This window comes from Genypterus blacodes, unplaced genomic scaffold (genome assembly GCF_046128005.1).
Source record: "Genypterus blacodes isolate CSIRO-AG114 ecotype Tasmania unplaced genomic scaffold, CSIRO-AGI_Gbla_v1 ptg000128l_1, whole genome shotgun sequence".
Taxonomy (NCBI): Eukaryota; Metazoa; Chordata; class Actinopteri; order Ophidiiformes; family Ophidiidae; genus Genypterus; species Genypterus blacodes.
This window is the reverse complement of record NW_027466930.1, coordinates 1923884-1948787: the sequence shown is the minus strand read 5'-3', so window position 1 is coordinate 1948787 and position 24904 is coordinate 1923884. Positions and strand designations below refer to the sequence as shown.

The window sequence follows — 24904 nt, the reverse complement described above, 5'->3', positions numbered from 1 at the left end:
GCACACACACACTACGCTGCTGTAGATGGCTGACCTGATTGCAGGATGCTCCGTCTGTGCCTGTGTGCGCTCCCTGTCTAATGCGTCGACTTGGAAAGCTCTGCAGTTCCATCAGCTGACTGTCGGCCCACATTCACACATGGATTTTGCACAAACGCGCCATTTTGCCCCGCGGTCACATGTAAACACTCATTTTTAAATATAAACAGTCGCAGAATCAAGTGTTATTGACGCTCGTCTTAAGTATTGCTCATTCCTGTTTCCAGTAAACTGTGTTGATTAGCTATTGACCCTGACGATCAATGAATATAATTACAGATTCTCCGGCTCCTTCTCACCTCGTTCCAGGTACGTGGGCGGGCCGTAACAGCAGTATAGACACGGGCAGCCTGGAGGTCGGCAGGAGGGCGACCCAGGAAGTCCCGCCCGGAGTCTTCTGGAGGTCCCTGCTCCACCTCGGCCAGCCTCAGTTCCTCAAGTTCAACATCTCCCTGGGCAAGGACGCCCTGTTCGGCGTGTACATCCGCAAAGGCCTGCCCCCCTCGCACGCACAGGTAAGGTGACATCAGGTGGCGTGTGTATTCTGCACCGTCCCCCAGTGTCCTTGCGGCCCCGAGCTTCATCACTCTCCCATCTACGGGCGCTGTGAACGCCGCAGCGACCAAAGACGTCTCGAAGTCACTTTTTGATTGAACACAAGCGCCGCCTGAATCGCTGCAGTTATGTTAAGATTCACACTTAATTAAAGTTCACAGTAACGCAGCTTTTATTGCTTCTTATTAATTAAATACTAAATTAAGAGCAGATTTGATTTGTAGATTTTTTTTTTATGACTTTGCAGTGATGATGATGATGATGATGATTGCATCCAGATAAATGTTACTGCCTGATCTGAATAAAGCTCATAAATGTCGTGAATGAAAAACCCGAGCGAGGCGACGGAGCTGAAGCGTCTCTCCGCTGCTCTCCTGCCGACTTTCAACTCATACGTACATTTTCCCGTAAACCACATTGATGGTTCATTCTTCAAAGTCTAAAAAAGTGCAAACGGCGGCACTTCACCATTGAATCATGAATCATTTCATACTCTTGCTCTCTTTCATTCAACTCTCTCCTTCTCTCTCCTCTCTCCTTTGCTTTCTCTCTCCTGCAGTATGACTACATGGAGCGCCTGGATGGCAAGGAGAAGTGGAGTGTGGTGGAGTCACCGAGGGAGAGGAGGAGCATCCAGACGGTGGTCCTCAACGAGGCGGTGTTCGTGCAGTACCTGGACGCCGGAGCCTGGCACCTCGCCTTCTACAACGACGGCCGGGAGAGGGAGACCGTCTCCTTCAGCACCAACGTCATGGGTGAGACTCGCTCGGCGGGTTTGTGTCAGCGGGCGGGAGGGAGGGAGGGAGGGAGGGAGGGAGAAGGAAACGAGGAGAGGCAAGCGCAGGAGGGAGAATGAGATGAAGCGACTAAGAGATGGAGGGAGACAGGAAGAAAGAAGGGAACTGCAAGCTGCCACAACTAATGTGGAAGCCAGTCCAACACACAAAAACCTTTCTTTTTTTTTTGGTTGTTGTTTTTTTTTTTTTTCACTGACTTTACACATTCACAGGGTGCAGAAACGAGAAAACACTCATCATCAGCATGTACACAATGTTGCCGCCAGCGACATTGTTAAGGAGGCAGACACGAGCGGAGAGAGGTGTGACAATGTGACTCCTGATTTAACTGCTCCATAAATTACAAGATTAATGTTTGCCAAAGCATAATGGAGGAAATTTATGGCATGTGCTTAAAAACAAGAGCACAAGGTTAATTTATTATCTCTGAGAGTCGGGGAGTTATTTCTGTGGCGTATGCGTAAAAAGCCACACTTGGTGATGGAGAGGATAGCATTTCATAAAACAATTCTTTACGCACACACACACACACACGCACACACAGGCAGCTCTTACGTCTCCCAATAAGGTTTGAATCAGAAGTGAAGGCAAATATATCCAAACAAAACATAGTCACACACCCTGAAACTGGGGGGGAACAAATCATTATGTTTGGCGGCGTCCATTGTGTGTGTGTGTGTGTGTGCGAGGGAGAGAGTCAAGCCGAGTGAAAGAATTCTTCACTGTCAATATCGGGCGGTGGGGCTCTCAGCGGCGGAGGAGATGCAGAGGCGGATGGAGAGGGCAGAATTAGAGTGGGTAGGAAACGGAGGGGAGCGTGCAGGGAAGGAATAATAGGAGGAGGCGAGAGGGGTGAGCGGGGGGGGGGGAGGAAGTGGAGGAAGAGCTGGAGAGAGAGGGAGAGGGATGGAGAGAGTTTGAGAGGTTGGGGGGGCTAACTGAGGACAGAGGCAGCGCTGGACAATGGAAGAGAAGGAGGCGAGGCAAGGAAGGAGTGAAGGATTTGAGAAGGAGGAAGAGGATCTCTGTATTTTTAGCATCAGCCCCATTTTCTCCTCTTCCTCCTCCTCGTCCTTTAAGTGGCTTAAGAGGCACTAAAGGTGGATGGAGCGCGCTTTAATCACGTATGCACACACACACACACACACACCTCCCCAAATCTGCCTCGTTACGCAAGACGCAATCCAACACCTGGATGAAGTATTAATGACCCGGGTGAGTCAGCGCTCAGAGTAAACAAACAATAACAATATGAGGAGGGGGGAAGCACAGTGAGGAGGAGGAGGAGGAGTGAGAGGGGTGAAGAAGGGCTGGGAGAATATTAGTGTCAAACACGGAAACGTATCTGATGTACAAAGCAGTGGTTGATGGGTAATGGATACTGTCTGGAGTTGTGGCTGATAAGACAACACACATTAGGATTCGTCATGCGTTCTCTCTCCCTGCAGTATGAAAAATGCATTTAAAGGCAAAGGTATTGAATCATAGAGGAGAAAGAGGAGGAGGAGGGTGTTTCCTTCTGATGTCCGTGTGTGAGCGCCGGAGCGTCCACTCCATTTGTTGCATCTGCTTTTAAGAATGAACACGAACGAACAATTTAATCGAACGCTTTGATGCCCGCCTGAGCGTCAAACTCACTCTGTCTCTCTCTCTTGCTCCCTATCTCGCCCCTTTTTCTTCACAGATTCAGTGCAAGAGTGCCCGCGCAATTGCCATGGAAACGGCGAGTGCAATTCCGGCGTGTGCCACTGCTTCCCGGGATTCCACGGCATGGACTGCTCCAAAGGTATCAAGCCATTTCGGAATGTGAGGGAGGGAGGGTGGTTTGGTGTGTGTGTGTGTGTGTGTGTGTTGCCACTTCGGCCCAGTAGTCTTAGAGAAGCGTTCTAAGATGGCGCGTGGCCTGGCCGACTGGCCTGAGGCGGAGGAGCGGCGTGACGAGCTGACTGATGATGGATGGCGGCGCCCCCTGGCTAATGTCTCCCCGGCTCTGCTCACCTGGGATAGACAGCTTTGATGAATAGTTTAGTTACCTCTGCCTGTAATTACTCCTGGTGTCATCAGCACTCTGCGGCCCCTTAACCACTCTATCCACCCTTCCTACGGGGTGAAGTGGTGCAGGAGGCAGCCTGTGTGTGTGCGTGTGTGTGTGTGTGTGTGTGTGTGAGAGTGTTTGAGAGAGAAACCCTACTGATTCTCTTCTCTCTCTTCCTGCAGCGGCGTGCCCGGTGCTGTGCAGTGGCAACGGCCAGTACGACAAAGGCTCGTGTGTGTGTTACAGCGGCTGGAAGGGGCCCGAGTGCGACATCCCGGCCACGCAGTGCATCGACCCGCTCTGCAGCGGCCACGGCAGCTGCACCGACGGCAACTGTGTGTGCTCCATCGGCTATAAAGGACAAAACTGCGCTGAGGGTGAGGAGACTCGGGAGGCGTTTGGGGTTTTTGCGTGGTAACGAGGTCGCTTACCGGGTCTGTGGTGGTTCTGTAGTGTGTAGAATGGAAGAACAGAGAAGCCTCATCAGCTGATAAGATGATGTGATGGAGGTATACGTGCGTGCAGGGCGTTGAAAATGGGGGAAATGTTGCATAAAATCTTCAAGAAATCGCCAGAGCTTCACTTTAATTGATGTTGATATTCGTACATCACACACACCAATCAGCCGCCGACACGCACACACATACACATACATACACACACATACAGTGTACCACCAATCAGCCGCCGACACACACACACACACCCTCACACAGTGTATAACCACCAATCAGCCGCTGACACTCACACACTCTCCTAACTCTAGCCAGACAGCTCATCACAACATAATCTCACCCTGAGTGAACGTCCACTCACTGGGTATACACAGATGAAGTATGATGCTGCGGCCAAAACACATCAGAGGTTTTATTAAGGGATGAAATCACTTCTATTGATCCCTGTTACGAAGGATCAACCCCGGCAGAAAGAGAGAGAGAGAGCATCCAAGTGAAAATGGATGACGATGAGAAAGAGCGAAAACAGAGCGAAAAGTAGCAAAGATGAAGGAAGACAAAGGGCGGAGAGGAGTGACGGACGTGAGGAGGGCGAGAGAGTACAAGGTCAGCGCTTTCTCTCGCTCGCCCCCCTCATCCAATTCTTTTCTCCCTCTCTCTCGCTCTCTCCCTCCGCTTTCAAATCTGATATTCATCACAGCAGAGTCCCTCAAACAATTTACCTGGAGTGGCGGCGACATGAAAATCGATAAGTGTGATCTGCAGTTTCTGCCGGGCAAACAGAAACGGAGGGGCCGAGGTTATGTGCGAGCGTGCGCCTTTTATGAATGTGTGTGTGGGGTCAATCGTGTCAGAGCAGGAGGGAGGAGGAAGGAGGGGGGAGAGAGGTGTCAGACAAAAAGGACGAGAGAGAGGGAGAGGGAGGACGGGGCGCTGAGAGGGGCCGGGGGGGGAGACGGGTGGGGGGGGGCTCTGCCGCGAGGAGGTAATTTGTCAAATTGGTTTTCGCTCACTGCTCGGACTCGGAGCTGCCTGTCAAACCTGGCAGACTGACAGTGTCACATTCTCCCCCATGCATTAGCACACACTCGCGTTCACATTCACACACATACAGACACGCACACACGCACACACACACACAGTGGTCGCCGCGCCCCAATTATAGATTTGTCCGTCCATTATTGTGCACTTTTAATTGCCTAATATGTCTCATTGTTTTCCGTTATTTGTTTTGGTCGAGTCGAGCCTTTGTCACTCCCTTCTCTCCTTTGAATATTTAATTTGTCATCACTCTCTTAGTTATTCTCATTTATCCTCCGCTGTCACTCCATCTGTGTTAGGATCTCCTGTTTCACCTTTGTTTCTGTGTTTGTGGCTTTGCTGTTTGCGTAGTCGACTGTCTGGACCCAACGTGTTCCAACAACGGCATCTGCGTGAACGGCGAGTGCCACTGTAAGCCCGGCTGGGGGGGCCTCCACTGCGAGCTGCCCCGAGCCCAGTGCCCGGACCAGTGCCACGGCCACGGCGCCTTCATACCGGACACGGGCCTGTGCAGCTGCGACCCCAACTGGATGGGACCAGACTGCTCAATGGGTTCGTAAACAGAAACACTGACGCTAAACACATGAAGCTGATGAAGACTCTGATGTATTCTGTGCTCCCGCAGTGAATATTTATTGACAACTACTTTTGGTTTTCTGACTTAGTTCAGATTAAATCTTACAAAACAGCAAACTCGCTACGAAATTGCATCCAGAAAAAGGAGCAAATGTGCCGAGGAGTTATTGTCTGAGGATTTTGAGTCAAATTGAAAGAAGTTTGAATAATGTGGATTTTGTAGGCATGTTTGATGAGACACACACACACGTCATCACAGATGGAATAATGAGGATCTTTCCTTCAGGGTCGTCACGACGAAGGGCGGCCTTGACAAGTCACAAAACAAGTTTCATATTGGCTCTAAAAGACATAGATTTTATATTTTGAGTGGGGCTGCACGGCTTCTCTCTCTCTCTCTCTCCACGAAATGAAGCTATTAAACGAAGCCCCGAGAAGGAGACGACGAACTCCTCCGCACCGCCACTGTGAAACGTTCAAACCCGGGGATCACATCACACGAAGAGAAGAAGAAGAAGAGAGCCGACGCTTAACTTTAATAAAGACAACATTGTTCCACGCCGCAGGATCCCACAGCGAGTGTGTATGAAAACATCTGCACACTCTGCATTCCCCGCACACCGGGAGTCTCCGGCTCCAGAGCGAAAATTGTCAAATCTCGCCACATGCGCCGTCACTGCCTGTAACGTCTACACTTACAAACAACGGCTCTAATGGCGGCGCGGGAAATAAGCTCATAGTCTGCGTCGTCACAAATGGCCGATGAAAGCAGCATAACGGCTAAGTTTAATTTAAGGTGGATGATGCAGAATTGTGCTTAGTGTAATGAGTGTTTGATTATTTCATTTTTGCTGTATATGTTTTTGTGGTCTCTGGTGCGTTTTTGTGTGTAACAAAGACAGCGTTTGACATTGTTAAACACCGTCATGAGCACAGCGAGGATGATTCATCCACTTTGCAATTTCTGTCCAAGTGTCTCCATGGCACCAAAAAGCCACCAGAAAAAATAGCAACGAAACAAAAGCACCAGTCCAGAAATGCTGTTTACATCCCTGAATCTCTGTGTGGCTTCCCTCAGAGGTCTGCTCGGTGGACTGTGGCACCCACGGGGTGTGTATGGGCGGAGCGTGTCGCTGCGAGGAAGGCTGGACCGGCGCCGGCTGTGACCAGCGTGTGTGTAACCCGCTGTGTATCAAACACGGAACCTGCAAGGACGGGAAGTGCCAGTGTCACCAGGGCTGGAACGGAGAGCACTGCACCATCGGTAAGTGTGTGTGTGTGTGTGTGAACGGGTGATGTGTCAATTGCGTGCGTGTGTGTGTTTCAATCTGTGTCTCGTCTGTGTGCGTGTCAAACGTGTGGGTGTGCAGCAAAACAGCGGAAACCAGTCAGTTCCCACTCTGCTAACAGAATTTGAAATGAGTAGTTTGAGGTTAAGAGATGAAGATGACGCAGGCGAGGAGGCGGGAAAACAGAGAGTGGAGCAAAGTTTGGAGAGCAGAGGGAGGAAGGAGGAGGAGGAAGAGGAGGAAAGTGAGAGATTTAGCCATTTTCTTTAGGTTTCTTCTCAACTTCAGACCCCAGGAGTCTTAGATTCCGTGGTCTTTGAAACACTAAAGTTATGTGATGAAAGTTAAAACTTCACCCAAGTGAGATCAAAAATAGGTGCGTGTGTCTGTCTGTGTGTGAGTGAGTGAGTGAGTGTGTTTGAGTGTAAGCACATGTACTTGTGTGTAAAAGAGCGTGTGTGTGTGTCTTTCATGTCACTCACCCACTCTCATGTTGTCATCACTTTCAGTTTGGATGGATGAGTGCCAAATCCCTTTGATTCACCCACGGTGCTTTTGAGACACAAAGTCTCATTTGCTGTCACTGCGAGCGCTGTGATTGCAATCTGACACACACACACACCAACACCCAAACACACATATACCAACACACACACACAGGGGAATTCCAGTTTATGATCTTCCCCATCCCCCCCCCCCCCCTCCTTCAGAAAGTAGGGCAGCTTTGACTGCAGCTCCAGCCGGAGATGAAAGCGTCGTCAGGCCTCGGCTTGGCTCGCAGCACATTTCACTGGCACCAGACACGCTCAGCCTCAGCTTATCTCCGCTCGCCCCCATTGTTCATTCCAGCCTCTGCATGATGTTGTTCGCAAATTTATTAAAGACTCACAAACACGACCGACACACCGACTCTCTCTCTCCCCCATCTCTTACCTTCTGCACGTTCTCTCCCACTGCAGACCATGGGAGCATGGTAGACAAAGCAGGTACCGTATCTCTGACTGTGGTTTTTGTTTTCTCAGCCTGTGGTGGTAGAAGCTCTAGTCTGCTGCATTTGTGGGTTTTTCGGCCTGGCTTGGCTCTGTAGAACCTGTGGTGCTTTTCTGTCCGTAGATTAGGTCGCTGGGTCTCAATGATACCTCCCCCCGACGCTGTGGCCGCACTCCGCACTCTGCCGCAGCGCGCTCCAGGGTGTGTGCGTGTGTGTGTGTGTGTGCACGCGCTACATCGGGGGTGGCGAGCTGTCATTGAGCCGTAGATGTTTGTGAGGTAACCGTAGAGCCCCCCCAGTGTGGTATCAGCAGTGTGTGTGTGTGTGTGTGTGTGTGTGTGTGTGTGTGTGGGGATGTGCATGCGTGTGAGTGTATTTTATGATGTGGAATTTAAAAAAAAAACAACACAAACACACTCCGCTCCGGTATTCCGCTCGTGTGTCGTGCAAACACGCGAGGAGAAAATAACGAACGCTGCGCAAACTTTCGAGGTAATTGGTGAATTTCATAGGCCACTGATGCGAGGCCACACACACACACACACACAATGGTAGATAATAACCATTCTGCGTGCGTGTGTGTGTGTGCTTGTGTGTGTGTGTGTGTGATTGTAATATCTCTTCATCAAACCCGCCTCCGCCAATTTAAGCCCCAAGGAAAACATGCAGAGAAGGTTTAGACAGACAAACTGATTCACGACGAAGGTTAAGACGTCGACGCAAACAGAGGGAAGCGTGCCGGTGTCCGGGGTGAGTTGTCTCACACACACACACACACAGCAAGAATGCTTAATAGATGGCCCCCGCAGCTGAACTTCTGCTGGGTTACACAGAGCGGCACAGATTGCCTGACAGTCCAGGTCCCCAGAGCACCGTGTAGAGCGTCCTCTCACCCTCTAAGCTTAATGGAACGGCTCTCATTGTTTTATGAAGAGCCGGACCGGAGGATAGGTAAATCACGGGGTTAAGGAGGGAGCAAGAGAGAGAGAGAGAGAGAGGACGGACACACACGGCACAGTGCCGCAATCAGTGTCATATTTAAGGTAGCTTCCTAATAATAGAGGAAGAGGAGGAGGAGGAGGGTGAAGGTGAGGTTTATCTGGGAAGACGCATAGTTATCTCCTCCATCCATAAGCAGCGCTCTTGGATTTATGGTGCTGACCTTTACTATAAGACCTTTAGAGCAGACGGGGGCTGCGCACGGCGAGGAATCGGGAGGATTGTGGAACTTTTTTTAGTGCGAGCTCGACTTAGTTTCTTTTTATGCACTTTGTTCTCATTCTTCTCTCTCTCTCACACACACACACACACACACTCACAAACTCACAGGCTCCCTCTCCTCTCACTGCTTCCCTCTGAGTTTTACATAGTATTTTCTCTAACCAATCACTAACCCCTCCACACACACACACACACACACACACTCGCTGACCCATAACCCGAGGCAATTTCTTCTCCTTTTTAAGGGGGATTTCATCAGAGTCCAACTACATTAGTAGGGAGGGTTGACTTAATAGTTTCTGAAATCCCACTTTATTCTAGTTAGTATGGGGGCGGTATCGACTGGGCCCTGGCATTAAAGAGGGAGAAAGAGGAGGCCCGGCGTCGGTCCTGCCCAGGCAAAGCCGATCGATGGCCCGCTATGGATTGTCCTGTCCGGGCGCTTCATAAGTATTTGGCCGCTTTAAATGGCAACTCCATTTAACAGACAATCACCGCTAACTGCCTTTGTTCCCTGAGCTCGATACTTGGGGACAATCTATTCCAGCCCTGACTGTTAATACGGCGTCACCAGCGCTCCCCTGGTGCAGAAAATGGTATTAATTAAAGATAAAAACCTTTGATTTGATTCCTCTTGTTGAGCTGCAAAACGTCGGTTAAGCTCCTCGCTCACCGCAGACGCCGCCGCCGCCGCTCCTCCCCCTCCTCCTCTTCCTCACCTCCGTCTTCGTCTCTCTGGAAAGTCCTTTGTTGACTTTCCTTCATCGGCCTGGTTGTTGAGACGTATGATAAAATGCCAATCGGGGTGAAATGCCTGTTAATTTAGCCGCCGCCGCGGTTTAGATTGTGCTATTTGTATTCATAATGCGCAGCCTTATTGATGCGACGATTTGTTAGAGGGCAAAATCCTACGGTGCAACTTGAGTGAAAATATGTTCATTAATCTACTGAGCAGGAGTCGACGGAGAAAAAAAAAAAAAGCGTTTCATATTCATAATCTCTCACCGGGTTATTTTGTCCTTCTCGCTGGATGTTCGTCACGTCGCTACTGAGTGGGAAATGTCAGATCGCATCTCCGGGGTAGCGTCTTGCTGTGTGTGTGTGTGTGGCTGGCGTGTGTGTGCGTGTGTGTTCATGCACGTATTGTTTTATCAGTCAACCCTGTCTTGCCTCTGTCTCCTGTGGGTAGACTTTAAGAGTGTCGCATCTCGCTTCTTCTCTCATTTATTGAAGAGGAAATCATTGTGACAAGTTTGTTTTTGGGCTCTTTGTGCTGCTGGAGAAACGCTGTCATTGTGTGTCATCATGCCCCCCTCACACACCTCCTCACACACCCCCCTATCCCCCACGCCTCACCCCTCCCTGATAGATTAACGTGGCACAACACACTGTCTTTGTAGAGATACTGTAGCTGGAAGGGTGCGGTTTATTGAAGAGTTAGGCGGGCCGGGAGGTAAGAAACATTTTGGGAAATAAAATGTTGATCAGCAGCGTGTCAGCATGGATCTGAATGAGCAAACGCAGTAAAAAGAAACAAAACAGCAGGCTTTGAAGGTGCTAAAATATTACGATAAGATCTGGAGAAACTGCAACCATGTTCAATTTTGCTGTGAAGAGCGAGCAAATGTGATGATCGCCAGATTTAAAGGGGCAGGAACCAAAAGTAGAGAAAGAAACAAAACGACGCTTACAGACAGAAATGTGGGATTGCCGGTTTTCTCTCTTACAAATGTGTTTTTAAAATCGCACTTTGGTTTAAAGGGTGGCCTTGCTGTGCTGTGCTGAGGACACAACAATGGCTTCAGGGCCTTAGATAGTACTCACGCCCACACACACACGCTCGCACAAACACACACGCACACACACTTGAACATAATCTAATTCTCTCATGAGAAAGCATTACTCTCAGGCCATCAGAATCCCATTACCTACACTGAATCATAAGTGAGAGAGAGAGAGAGAGAGAGAGAGAGAGAGAGAGAGATGATCGGGTGGGGCTCTATCAAGGAAGTGAATGGAGTGTTCATGCATACACACACACAGGATGGCAGGTATGGAGACGTACAGATGGGATGAGTGCACGAAAATTGACTCGTTGGATTAAATTAAATTGATTCCTGGACAATCAATACTTACAGTTTGCTTCCGTGTGGTTGTTATATAGACTCTATGGTTCAGTGTAAGTGTGCAAAAGAAAAAAAATGTGCGCAAAGTGAGAGAATGAACGTGTGTGTGTGTGTGTGTGTATGTGTATGTGTGTGTGCGTGCGTGATCATCTGCATATCACTGATGACAGAACCACTAAGCATCACTCTGCCTCTCTCCCTTCCTCTCTCCCTTCCTCTCTTTCCTTCCTTCCTCTCCCCTTCTCTCCTCTGTCCTCCGTCCTCTCCTCCTGTCCTTCCTGTCATGTCCTTGCCCCTCCGTCCTCTCTCCGCAGACGGGTGTCCCAACTTGTGTAATGGTAACGGCCAGTGCACCATGGGACAGCAGAGTTGGCATTGTGAGTGCCAGACAGGCTGGAGGGGCCCTGGCTGCAGCGTTGCCATGGAAACCTCCTGCGCCGACAACAAGGACAACGAAGGAGGTGACTGGGAGGGGGTTTTGTAAAATATTTTTTAGGTTAGAGCTGTCGCAAGTCATGTCATCGTCTCGCTTGTGAACCAAATCACGGAGAGACAGTTGGTATAAATGAGCAAACGCGACAGGAAAAATAGACACATCTTCGTCTGTTTGCGCCCTTGCCTTCCTCTTCCAGATGGACTGACAGACTGTATGGACCCCGACTGCTGCATCCAGAGCCCCTGTCAGAACAGCCCCCTGTGTCGGGGCGCACGGGACCCCCTGCAGGTCATCCAGCAGACCCCCATGGCTCAGCCTCGGGTACGCTCCTTCTACGACCGCGTCAGGATGCTGGTGGGCAGGGAGAGCACCCACATCATCCCTGGGGAGAACCCTTTCAACTCCAGGTAAACACACACACACCAACGCACACACAAATACCCCAAGGGTCCAGGGGCGCAAACGAAGCGATAAACCTTCACGCACTGTAGACGTTGTGTTTGGTTAGCAAAGGTGTGCAAAGTTTATATTTAGACTCGATATCTTTTAAAGACTCTTTATTAATTTCTGACATCCAAACGTTTGACCGACTCCAGGCCAAAGAACGCGAGTGTCAGAGTGTGCTGATTCTGGGCTAACCTATCCCATCATTGCACCGTTCTTTAGAGTCCTCCAGAGTTGCCCCCCCACGCACAGACACACACACACACACACACACATCCTTGCGTTGTCATGGTTTGTTTACATGATTGAAGGCAGCTAATCTAGACGGTGGAGTTTGCTAATTGTCTCTAATTAATGAATGTGGAAGACCAGAGTGGTAAATGACTGTGCAAATTGGAAGATTGAAAGATGGAGGGAGATTAATCAAACCCGGGTGATTGATGGCTGCACAGATTGGCTTGATAGATCGTCTCTCACGCCGTCGCCTCCTGTCCTTTCTTTTTTCCAGCTTGGCGTCTCTTATCCGGGGTCAGGTGTTGACTACAGACGGGACGCCTCTGGTGGGGGTGAATGTGTCTTTTGTCAACTACCCCCACTACGGATACACGCTGACTCGGCAGGACGGAATGTATGTACAAAAGCCTCTGAAACTGCCTCACCACCACACCGGAGATCAGATTGAGATTAGATTAGATTAGATTAGATTAGATTAGATTAGATTAGATTAGATTAGATTTAGATTAGATTAGATTAGATTAGATTAGATTAGATTAGATTAGATTAGATTTAGATTAGATTAGATTTAGATTAGATTAGATAAAATTAGATTAGATAAAATTAGATTAGATTATAACTAGATCAAGATTAATATTAAGATCAAGATTAAGATTAAGAATAAGATTAGATTGAATAGGATTAAATTTAAAATTAGATTAAATTTAAAGTCAGATTATATTGTATTAGATACTTTCGAATTGAGAATGAGATTAGATTAGATTAGATTAGATTAGATTAGATCAGATTAGATCAGATTACATTTTAGTGGGATATTCATGGGAAATACGAAACCAAAAACGTTTCATGTGAAGGCGCAGAAGAAATGGTTTTAAAGTGAATTACTCGAGATGGGAATCGGGTCGCGAGAAGATATACATGAAAAATGTACAGCGGAAATGAAAAGAACACTAAACTTTATGCGTTTAGAGGAGGAGGGGAAGGAAACGGGAGTTGAAAAATGTACAAGGAAATGAAAAGGCAGTATGTTGCAATATGCGGTTAATTCCAAGTCAGATAAAATGTATGCAATGTTCTGTGTGATACAAGCTCCGGAATCTGAGGGCACTTGAGTGGAAACTGGTTTTGTTTCTAACCCACATTCTCCTGTTTCTCCTGCAGGGATCAGGAGTGTTTGAGGGGTTTGTCTGGTTTTGTTTCTACGTTTCTGTCCACTTCCCAATAACTTTTCTTCGCAGACTGATGCAGCTTTTTTACAAAAGTTCTCCTTGGTCATTTTGACTTGACTTGACTTTCCCCCTGCTTTTTTTTTTACAAGTGTCCCGTTTCTGTTGTGTGGTTTCCTCCTGCAGTCTCCATCTTGTTCCGCTTCCGTGCTCTCATAAATGGTTTCTTTGCAGCGTTTCCTTCTTGTTGGGCGCCGGCTTTGACAAACGCTCCTCTGAAGTGCTAATGTCAGAACGCTGAGTTTGTGTTTTCAGAGGCAGTCACTCATAACTTTACGACTCGCATGAAACTTCCTCTCACTCCTGAGGTCAACCTGTGGGCCCTGCTGATCCCTGCTTGGTGCCTGATGGTCGCCATGTGTCCTTAACGAATACTCCTGTTGCACTTAGTGTCTTTTTCCTTATCAGATCATTTTCTCCTTATTTACCTTAAAGAATATGGGGAACAGCATTGAAATATCCCACTGTGTTGTTGTGTGTTATTATTCCTGAAGCATCTGAGGAAATGTACCAGTGTAAATAAAGTGTCCATCCACCATTGCCTCCGCCCTCTGTACCTCATTACCTACCTCTTCTTCCAAACCCCTGCAGGTTTGACCTGATAGCTAACGGCGGCGCCTCACTCACCCTGCGGTTCGAGCGCGCCCCCTTCCTGAGCCAGGAGCACACTGTGTGGCTGCCTTGGAGCCAGTTTTATGCTATGGACACTCTGGTTCTTAAGACCGAAGAGAACACGATCCCTGGCTGTGATCTGAGCGGCTTTGTCAGGCCTGACCCCCTGGTGATTGCATCCCCTCTCTCCTCCTTCTTCAGCTCCAAACCGGCAGAGAAACCCATCGTACCAGAGACACAGGTGCAGTACCACTGACCTCTGGCAGCAGGCTAATCTTACCTCTCCTCTTCCCCTCTTTCTTCCCTGCCTGTCTGCTTTTGAGGGTGCATTCTGCTTCCTCCTTTCATAGATCCCCCCCCTTCCCCTTTTGTTCACTCTCTCTCTATTTCTTTCATTGTTTTCTTTCTCTTTTTTTGTCCTTCAGCCCTCAGTGGAGAGCGTGACCCCTATTACTCTCTCTCCCTCTAATCCCTCCTAATCCCTCTCTCCTGTCATCTCCTCTCTTTGTCTTCCAGGTGCTGCATGAGCAGATCGAGGTGCCTGGCACGAGTCTAAAGCTATGCTACCTAAGCTCCAGGACGCAGGGTTACCGCTCCCTGCTCAAGGTGACCATGACTCCAGCTGTGGTGTCCATGGGCCTGCTGAAAGTCCATCTGATGGTGGCTGTGGAGGGACACCTTTTCCAGAAGTGGTTCCACGCCTCGCCAAATTTGGCCTACACCTACATTTGGGACAAGACCGACGCTTACGGCCAGAGGGTGTACGGGCTTTCCGAGGCAGTCGGTGAGTGCGAGGAATGGATGGATGGAGTGCGAGGTTGTAGATTTGGCTTTAAAAGTGTGTTAAGGGTGTTGTTTTAGGTGTTGATTCAGCAGTAGAAAACAGCTTTGATGGTATTTTGCAGCACTTACAAGTATAGATCCAGGGGAGGTTTATGTCCACAATAGCACTGTACAATGAATTTGCATGCCAAATGTTTCTTACACATCTCATTTCCATCTTATGATAGCAAACATCTGGCTTTATATTGGTCGTAAAACCCAAAGAAGAGGTCTTTTGGGCCTTGGCAGTGCTGTCCTGTAGTTTTTATGTTTTCACTCTGAATGCGTCTTCCTCCCAGCCTGCGATGGCCTCTAAAATGCTCCTCCAATCAGGCAGTTAGAGTTGGTGCCGTGTATGTTTGCCTGAGAGGCAAAATTCAGGCCAGGAGGCTTTTACTGCTCAGTGCTGCGCATAAAGCTTTTTTTTCCGCACAGTAACAAGGCGATTTTTAGTGTTTGGGGATTTTTATGAAGTCAGAGCCTCTCTGTTCTGGATTCTGATGGCTGGAGATTGATTTTTAGAGATTTAATGAAAATGTGGAGGCAAGAAGAATATTTCGTTAAGTGTCTCCATCCCGCCGCGTGGAGAGATGTGGCGTTTTTCAGCAGATGAAAACCTCTTCCAGTTAGCGTAGCGGGCGACTGTGAGAGAGGGATGGAGCTCTAATTAGAGAGGGTGAAGAAGAGATAATACAGCCCATACATGCCTCTTCCTCCCTCACATGTCTGTTTCTCATGCGCTTGTTGCACTCAGCCGGCTGTAATAGTCGCAAAGGGTTATTAGCTATCAGGGTAAGTTAGCGGTTAGCTACTGGAACAGCAAGCAGGAGTCCAGTAGAGCCTCGCTGGTGTTACTCTGCGCTGTCACAGCCGCTCACACTCCCTGTCAGACAAACATGGCTGTCAGGCTGCGGACGCCGTGGACATCTGTGGCCTCAGGGTGGCCCAAATCGCCAAGGTCGTACTATTTGGAGCATTCCATTCAATTAAATTCCCCACACAGCTGCACGGCTTCATGTTTCCTAGGCGATGTAAATATGCTACAGCTGCCTTTGAATGAGGTTACGTCTCGCTAAGAGTTCGTTATTGTTTGCAGTGATGCTGAAAAGGTGCTGCAACCGTGTTCTCACTGAGTAATGTGGAAGGTTATGTGTTAACACACTATTGCTCTTAACAGGAAAGTACACACACACACACACACGCACACACACAGCACATATATATAACATATACATCCAGACGTAACACCGTTGAGACTGAGACTGTTTACTACCTCATCTCAACCTTATTGGAATATTTATCCCAATTAGCGCGCCTCTGTCCACACGCATGCATAATGGGGGCATCATTTTCCCACCCGCAGAGTTTGTTTCCGCGGTAACCTGCAGTCCATTGGGCAATCTGTCCAATTAACAAGGTTTTTTAATTGATTTAACATCATGTGAGAGTGTTAGTTGGGTGTTAGTGCAGGTCTTTGTACAGGTGCTAACTAGCTTCTCTGTGTATTACACATTTCACAACATAATTGATCTCAGAACTCTGCCAGAGTTTTGCTTTTCCATGTTTAGATCTTCTTGCGTCTTTCTAATTTTTTTCTACACTTTTCTCTGTTTCTGCCTCCCTCCTCTCGTCTCCGCCCTGCAGTGTCGGTGGGTTATGAATACGAGTCCTGCGCCAACCTCATTTTGTGGGAGAAGAGGACCGCCGTCCTGCAAGGCTTCGAGCTCGACCCCACAAATCTGGGTGGCTGGTCACTGGACAAGCACCACATACTCAACACACGCAGCGGTACGTATACACACAGAGGAAGATGGAAGAAGAAGAAGTACATGCTGTTAATCCCAAACTAACCGCCAACATCCACCCTCTCCTCTCCTCTCCACTATCCAGGGATCCTTCATAAGGGAAGTGGGGAGAACATCTTTGTGACAGATCAGCCCCCGGTAATCACCAGCGTCATGGGAAATGGGCGAAGGCGCAGCATCTCCTGCCCCAGCTGCAACGGCCTAGCGGACGGCAACAAGCTGCTGGCACCGGTCGCCCTGGCGATGGGCATCGACGGCAGCCTCTACGTCGGGGACCTGAACTTTGTGCGCAGGGTTTACCCGTCCATGAACACCACTGGCATCCTGGAGTTAAGGTATGCGGGAGGGGGAAAGAGGGAGGGAAGACTGATGAAAGGAGCGGAGAAGAACAATCAATGATGAAAAGAAGAAAATGATCAAGAGAAGGAAGGAATTTAAAGAGATTAATCACAAAGTAGATTCTTAGGTTTTTGATGTCGCCGTAATACGAGGGGCTGAGAGATGAGATTAAAGTCAAAAGATAGAGGAGGAAGAGGGGAAAGTCAAGCTGTTTGCAGCACATAGAACATTCCGAATTGGAATTCAGAAATCCTTGAAAGCTTGAAAATGAGGTGTGACGGTGAGATTAAAGTTGAATCACGCTCTCAGCTACACTAGGCGCCATTTCTCAGGGGTGTTTTTATGCCTGTTTTCATTTTTTGCTCTTCACACCACAGCCACACGTGTGAGTAGTAACGTTTGCCTTCCTCCTCTCTTGTCTCCCTTTGCCCCTTAAAAGGAACAAAGATTTCAGACACAGGTAAGACGCTCCCCACCCTAAATCAAAAGTTCAGCATCAATATAATAACTTTCAACATTCTCCCACTGATGGTATAGAACGTATAAACAATCCTCTCATCTCATAATCATCTCCGCTCTTCCTCTCCCTCCCTCAGTAATAACCCCACTCATAAGTACTTCCTGGCGGTGGATCCGGTATCGGGGGCATTGTTCATCTCCGACACAAACTCCCGCCGAATTTACCGCGTCCGCTCATTAACGGGCGGCAGGCTGCTGTCGGACAACGCAGAGGTGGTGGCCGGGACGGGGGAGCAGTGTCTGCCTTTTGACGAGCGCTGCGGCGACGGCGGTAAAGCCACCGAAGCCACGCTGATGAGCCCCAAAGGTGAGTCGTAATTATTTATGATCATGCCGCGCTAATGAGAGGGGTGAGGGTAATGGCCTTCATCTTCATCTTCATCTTCATCTTCATCTTCATCACAGAGAAAGTCAGAACATAGGCGGTCAGTCTTTAAGCGGCGTGAATTGAAGCGGCCTTGAATTTCCCCCCTTAATCAGAATGTGATTGAACTAAAGCAGAACGGCGACAGAAGGAGGTTATAAACCAGATTAACGTTAAAAACTTATTAATGGAATTACTTTTGTGGATCACTGGAGCTTAGAACATTGTGACACCAAACTGTCAAGGATGTCACACTGTCACACTTCCTGTCAGTGGCACGAATGTGTGTACACGCATGTGGGAGTAATAGCGTTTCTGCGTGTGTGTGTGTGTGTGTGTGTGAGAACGTCTGTGTGTGTGTGTGTGTGTGAGAGCAGTTGCAGGGGTTGTTTGTGAGCTAGACAAGAAATACAAGAAGACAATCAGCCGCTGATTCCCTCTTACCTGTCACAGGCAAAGTCAGCCGGCTCACATCAGTTTGCCCTCACCTCCCTTTTCTCTCTCTCTCGCTCTCTCTTGCTCTCTCGCTCTCTCCAGTTTTCTGTGTGCCCTTCACTGTATCCTCCATCTGCTGTTGTATATTTTAGCGCATCTACGAGTTATTTTGGGGTACAGTTGCCGAGAACAAACACACCTGTCTGAATGCCTGCTGCCTGTTAGACAGACAAGGCTGACACTGCGGCACTGCTGAAAAAAGAGAGAGAACGAGAGAACGAGAGAGAGAGAGAGGAGCAGAAACGCTTGAGAAAGAGGAGAAAGGTGATAGAAAGACAGGCAGAGGGAAATTTGAGACACGAGGGGAAACCAAGGAAAGACGTGGAGCGCGACAGATCGCTTGCCACTTCCTGATAACGGTTCCCGTCTCTTAAAAATCTGCTTGCAGTCTACAAATGTCCTCTGGGAGGCAGATGAGCTCAGGCCTGCAGCATCCTGATGACTCATCCCAAAACTAACACTCCTCTATCAGTTCAGTGCCCATTCCATCACTTTGTTCCCTCCCGTTTGATGAAGCATTGAGCAATTCAGCTGTCAGGGCTGCAATCCCCTTTGAGTGAGTGTGAAAAGTGAAGTCTAATTGACTTAAAATGTCCACGGGTTGTCTCCGCAGCTTGAGTTATGGGTCGTCATTCTTGTCTCTCGTCTCTCTGACAGGCATCGCGGTGGATAAAAACGGGCTGATGTATTTTGTGGACGCCACCATGATCCGTAAGGTGGACCAGAACGGAATTATCTCCACCCTGCTCGGCGCCAACGATCTGACTGCCGTGAGGCCACTGAGCTGTGACACCAGCATGGACGTCAGCCAGGTACGATCCCTCTGAAGTGGGGGTGGGGGTTTGGGGTGTGTGATGAGATGATAGATGGTAATCTAACAGTCCCATGAGTGCTCAGCTATGAAGTTAGTGTGGACACCTGCCAGCCAGGAGGTCAGGGAGAGATGGATTGAAGGAGGGGATTAGAGAGTTTGAAGCCTCGGATGAATGAGTAAATCAGACCGGGGGAGAGTGAGAGTGAAGACTGCAGTCGGTGTGTAGAAATAAAGAAGAGACATGTCTGAACCCTTGTGTTCTTTCAGTGCGTCTCCATCAGCAGAGATATCGTTCCATTGAAACCCTCTGTGTCTGTCCACCAGGTTCGTCTGGAGTGGCCCACAGACTTAGCAGTGAATCCCATGGACAACTCCCTCTACGTCCTGGAGAACAACGTCATCCTCCGGATCACCGAGAACCACCAGGTCTGTACCAGTCAGAACCCCTGAGGGTGGACTTTCACATTACACTTCTGTCCAGACTCGGTCCCAATTAGGCTCTCAAACCAATTTATAAGTAAAAGTTCTTCTGTAGTTTTTTCCCATGCAGAGACGTCATCTTAAAAGTTTGCAAAAGTTATGACAATACTGCTTAATTGGTGAAAGAAATGTCTGCACACTTTCCCCTCTGCAGTTGTGTTGCTCTGTTTTGATGGTGGATCTGACGTGCTCTGTTGTAACTCTGCCCGCAGGTGAGCATCATCGCAGGCCGGCCCATGCATTGCCAGGTTCCAGGTATCGACTACAGCCTGAGCAAGCTGGCCATCCACGCCGCCCTGGAGAGCGCCACCGCCATCGCTCTGTCCCACACCGGCATCCTCTACATCGCTGAGACCGATGAGAAAAAGATCAACCGAGTCAGACAGGTAGAGACCGACAGAGCGCTCATGTCCTGTGTCAGGATGTTGCACAGTTCTGTGTTTTACAATGAAAAATTATTACATTTTCAGTTTCTGTTCCTGAGTTAGTGAGTTTTCCGATCTCGTCTTTAAACTTTTTGCGTCTTTTTCTTTTCCACTTTTTTCCGCAGGTGAGCACCAATGGAGAAATCTCCCTCCTGGCCGGCGCCGCCTCAGACTGCGACTGCAAGAACGATGTCAACTGCAATTGCTTCTACGGCGATGATGGCTACGCCCCCGACGCCGGCCTGAACTCCCCCACTTCATTAACCGTCTCCCCCGACGGGACTCTCTTCATCGCAGACCTGAACAACATACGCATCAGGGCCGTGCGAGCCAATCGCCCCGGCCCGGCCGTTTCGAGCATCGGCTACGGATCTGGGGCAGCGCAGTATGAGGTTGCGTCGCCACGGGAACAGGAGCTATACGTCTTCAACGGAGAGGGCCTTCACATCCAGACCATTAGCCTGGTGACTGGGGAGCCACTTTACAACTTCACATACGGCCCTGACGGAGAGCTGGCCGTGCTGGTGGACAACTGTAACAACACGGTCAAAGTGAGGAGGGACGGCCTGGGCCAGGGAGGAGGAGCCGGCCTGCTCAGACTGGTGCTGCTGCCGGAGAACCAAGTGGTCACTTTGGGACTGGACCCCACCGGTGGGCTGCGTAGTGTGTCGGCTCTGGGCCAAGAGGTGGCGCTGCTGGGCTACAGCGGCAACACGGGTCTGCTGGCCACTAAGGCCGACGAGACCGGGTGGACCACCTTCTACCAGTGAGTGTGTGTGATAGTGGTCAGGGTGTGTGTTTGTGTGTGTGTGTGCAGGTTTATTCCCATCACTTCTCCGTGCACATCAGAAACTGAAATTGCATGAGTTTCATATTTTACCTTCACCCGGTGAACGGCCTTTTGTTTTTTTTCTCCTCCACCTCACACGGTGCACTGCTGCCCCCTGGTGATAGCTGTCAGAACTGCAGCCAATTTGTGCATGTCAGTGGTTGGGGTGTGTGCTTTTTTTAAAAGTGTGTGTTTCCCGTGTCAATCTGCTCACCTCTGTGTGCACATGCTGTCTCGCAGGTATGACAGCGAGGGTCGTCTGACCAACATGACATACCCCACGGGCATGGTGACCAGTCTGCACCGCGAGATCGAGCGCTCCATCAACATCGACATCGAGAGCTCCAGCAGAGACGACGACGTCACCGTCATCACCAACCTGTCGTCTGTGGAAGCCTCTTACACCGTGGTGCAAGGTAGAGACGGAGCTTTGGTTTAGGCACATGTGTGTCACTGCCCCACTCACCAAACAACACACGTGTGATCCTCTCAATCATTTATATTTGGATTTGATGTCATTAAGCAGGATACTTAATGAGATGCTCACAAACTACTTGAAAATCTGCGATGGTGAATATGCGTCGGCCTGCCAAGTCTAATTGAAAGTGTTCTGCATGCTCCCGAGATCATTTCCTCCCTCACCGACGATCCTCGCTCTCCCTCTCATCGGGTAAAATTACCAATATATAGTTGTTATTCCCAGTTGGCACCATCCTGCTTTTGAATATCATCACAGCAAAAATTCATTAACTCGTGTTAGAGTGAATCCACTTCATCCCCCAAGCTCTCTCTCTCTCTCTCTCTCATAGACACACACACACACTCGCTCGCATACACGATGACATTCACACACACACACACACATACGGCAGCTCCTACCCAGTTCCCATGATCCCTTAGCTTATTCAGTCTGTTTAGAGAACAAGATGAAGGAGAATAATTGGCTCCTCTTCCCCTGACCAGTACTCGCGGCGTGACAGATGTATGAATGCAGAGTGCGGACGGCGAGTGTTGCAGAGGCCTCAGAGAGAATAAGAATAAGGAGGAAGTAGAAGAAGAGGGGAGAAGTTGTAGATGTATCCGCCGATCCACCTGCCGGAAAAGGCTGAAGTTGCTCACGATAGCTGTGAGTCATTTAAGGTTTCCAAGGCGATGTGTAGGTTTCAGCTCAGTCTCTCTGCTGACATACACACTTAAGCATCTCTCTCTCTTTCGCTCTTCCCTCGCTTTGTTCATTAACTCCTGCACAGCGGATTCTCCACAGCCCTAAAGCCATCGTTTCACTCTCTCTCTCTCTCTTTCTCTCTCGCTCTGTCTCTCTCTCTTCTGTTTTATTATGGAGGTTGTTCAGATAGAGAGAGAGAGAGAGCGTTAGAGAGAGAGAGAGAGAGAGAGAGAGAGAGAGAGAGAGAGAGAGCAGAGATTTATCTAAAGGCTGTTGCTGCCAAGTCAATGGGAAAAAGCTTCACTTGTCTGTTTGAGGCATTGTTAAAATGCCGCCTGGAGCTTTATTACAAATTGGCCTTATGGATTACTGCCATTTATGGTCGGGCTTCAAAGCTAGACACCATCTGATCCCCTCACCTTTTTGTAAATGACATAAAAAGCCCCCCCGCCCCACCCCAACCCGCACCCCCACCCTCCCTCGCCCCCCTCCCTCCCCCACTGCATCTGCCAGACATCTCTGAGCCAAAAACAATTTTATCTTGCGTTCAATCACTTTGCTGTGATGGAGCCGTCCTGTTCTCACACATCAGACGCAGGAGAAAAAATGGGAGTTTCAGCAATAAGCATTTACTTTATTTCCATTTCCCGTCATCCATTTTAGGGCGACTGGTTTAAGTACGGTGGGGGAAGATGTCAGTCTTGCACGTCTGCGTTCTACACTCAAACTAGCGCAGTTTTTCGGATTTGACGGAATAGAAAATGATCTTATGGTTGAGTGCTACATGAATATTTGACTGGCGTGGATTCTCAATCAGGAGCTCCTGGGATTGAGACAATGGCTTCCGTTTCTATTTGTTTGAATTGCTAAGAATACATAATGTCAGACGGAACGCCACGCAACTGTCACCGAGGCCGAGTGTGTAACGTGTGTGTGCCATCAGGAAAGACTCGGGAAATATGCAAAGATGGAGCGTAAATTTAAAACATTTTCAGTAATTCAGAGTTGTGAATGTGTGAGAAAGATCAAATCAGACATAATCCACATGAGTGAGAAGGATTTTAAAGGATTTAGGAGTCGGGGAGAAGAATTTGTGAAAGTGTAAATAAACGCAGATTTCAAAGGTGAGATTAGAGAAAATGAGGAAAGAAGAATCACATTGTGCAAATCTGAGTGCAGCTTCAAAGCCAAAAACTGTGTGTGAAGATTGAACGCTCCAACTCGTGTGTGTGTGTGTGTGTGTGTGTGTGTGAGTGTGTGTGTGTGTGTCTGTATGTATGTGTGTGTGTGTGTGAGTGAGTGACATTAAAATTATGTGCTTGAGTTTTGACCCCGTCTTGACAGCCGAGTCTGATTAGCCAATCAGAACGCTCCCTGCTGACTCTCCGACGCCAAAGCACGGTTTTATCCTCCAATTAAGCTGTCATGTTTGTGAGCGACACCTCTGTAACTACATTAAAGTTAACCAGCAGTTTTCTTTACGCGTACGCCAAGTGTAATTAACCCACCTGGGTCCCCAAAGGTGTTCACGCTCACTCATTATGACAAACTCTGACGGCTCCGAGGGGCTTGCGTTCAACCGCCGTTCGGAGCTAGCGTGCGGCGCCGCCATCGTTTGGCCCGTGATTGGGCAGTTTGACTTTCTGTAATTGGACGTTAAATCAACTGGAGGCAGGAATTGTGGAGCAGCAAAAATCTCATTTCCGTGTGTAAATGATGATCATGTGTGTCCAAGGCTAAACGGAGTTGGGGAGAGAAAACGCCGCGCGCGTTTCGCTGGCATTTAGAGAATTTAAGCAGCAATTATGGTGCGTGTCACATGGATTTTTTTCGGGTAAATTAGTTCGGTTAGGAAGCTTTCCTAATCAAGAAATACGATGCGATGGCGGCGGAATGTTTGTTCCCTGAATGGAGGCACTCAGGCAGCTCTGCCTCTCAGTGCTGTGACTGAAGCCAGGAAAACGCTTCAGATTAAAAGTCTTTTGAGGTTTCTTCAGACGGGGTTTCAAACGTAGCTTGAGAGGCGCCGCTTACGTTTATCCGTCTCTTTCCTCAACAGACCAGGTGAGAAACAGCTACCAGCTGTGCAACAACGGGACCCTGAGGGTGATGTACGCCAACGGAATGGGCATCAGCTTCCACACGGAGCCCCACATCCTGGCCGGCTCCGTCAGCCCCACCATCGGCCGCAGGAACATCACCCTGCCCACCGACAATGGACTCAACTCCATCGAGTGGCGCCTGCGCAAGGAGCAGACCAAGGGCAAGGTCACAGTATTTGGCAGGAAGCTACGGGTAAGACGACCTTCAAATCTGTACATATCCAACGCATCCACAAGCTTTTCTGAGCTACTTAACTCAAAGAATCGTCTCTGTTTCTGTCCTTTTCTTCAGGCCCATGGACGCAACCTCCTCTCCATCGACTTCGACCGCAACACTCGCACAGAGAAGATCTACGACGACCATCGCAAGTTCACGCTGCGCATCATGTACGACACCCAGGGACGGCCGGCCATGTGGTTGCCGAGCAGCAGCCTGGCGGTGGTCAACGTGTCCTACTCCCCCACGGGACAGCTGGTGGGTCTGCAGAGGGGCAGCATGAGCGAGAGGACCGAGTTCGACACGCAGGGACGCATCCTGTCCCGCTCGTTTGTGGACGGCAAAGTGTGGAGCTACAGCTACCTCGACAAAGTGAGTGGATTCATCGAGAACTGAGGGGAAGCGATGGTGTTCATGATGATTTGAGTGATTGATTTAACATTTTCCTCCT

At 49.1% G+C, this 24904-nt stretch overlaps 1 protein-coding gene across 4 annotated transcripts in view; it reads left to right on the top strand.

Moving 5' to 3' along the window:
* tenm2a (teneurin transmembrane protein 2a) overlaps positions 1 to 24904 on the top strand; it is a 140605-nt gene that overhangs the window by 111946 nt on the left and 3755 nt on the right. For 2 of the 4 annotated variants that reach the window (XM_076162883.1, XM_076162882.1), the window contains 24 exons: positions 349 to 554; positions 1154 to 1349; positions 3076 to 3177; positions 3609 to 3803; positions 5274 to 5474; positions 6577 to 6768; positions 7765 to 7778; positions 8854 to 8860; positions 11440 to 11586; positions 11758 to 11968; positions 12514 to 12633; positions 14057 to 14318; positions 14594 to 14861; positions 16544 to 16687; positions 16790 to 17039; positions 17483 to 17503; positions 17640 to 17869; positions 19079 to 19233; positions 19560 to 19661; positions 19928 to 20101; positions 20266 to 20906; positions 21210 to 21385; positions 24194 to 24429; positions 24529 to 24825. In XM_076162883.1, the coding sequence (XP_076018998.1) occupies positions 349 to 554; positions 1154 to 1349; positions 3076 to 3177; positions 3609 to 3803; positions 5274 to 5474; positions 6577 to 6768; positions 7765 to 7778; positions 8854 to 8860; positions 11440 to 11586; positions 11758 to 11968; positions 12514 to 12633; positions 14057 to 14318; positions 14594 to 14861; positions 16544 to 16687; positions 16790 to 17039; positions 17483 to 17503; positions 17640 to 17869; positions 19079 to 19233; positions 19560 to 19661; positions 19928 to 20101; positions 20266 to 20906; positions 21210 to 21385; positions 24194 to 24429; positions 24529 to 24825 (4547 nt within the window). Of the gene's footprint in view, positions 1 to 318; positions 555 to 1153; positions 1350 to 3075; positions 3178 to 3608; positions 3804 to 5273; positions 5475 to 6576; positions 6769 to 7746; positions 7779 to 8853; positions 8861 to 11439; positions 11587 to 11757; positions 11969 to 12513; positions 12634 to 14056; positions 14319 to 14593; positions 14862 to 16543; positions 16688 to 16789; positions 17040 to 17482; positions 17504 to 17639; positions 17870 to 19078; positions 19234 to 19559; positions 19662 to 19927; positions 20102 to 20265; positions 20907 to 21209; positions 21386 to 24193; positions 24430 to 24528; positions 24826 to 24904 lie in introns of all 4 variants that reach the window. The other 2 variants (XM_076162880.1, XM_076162881.1) reach the window with 2 other exon arrangements.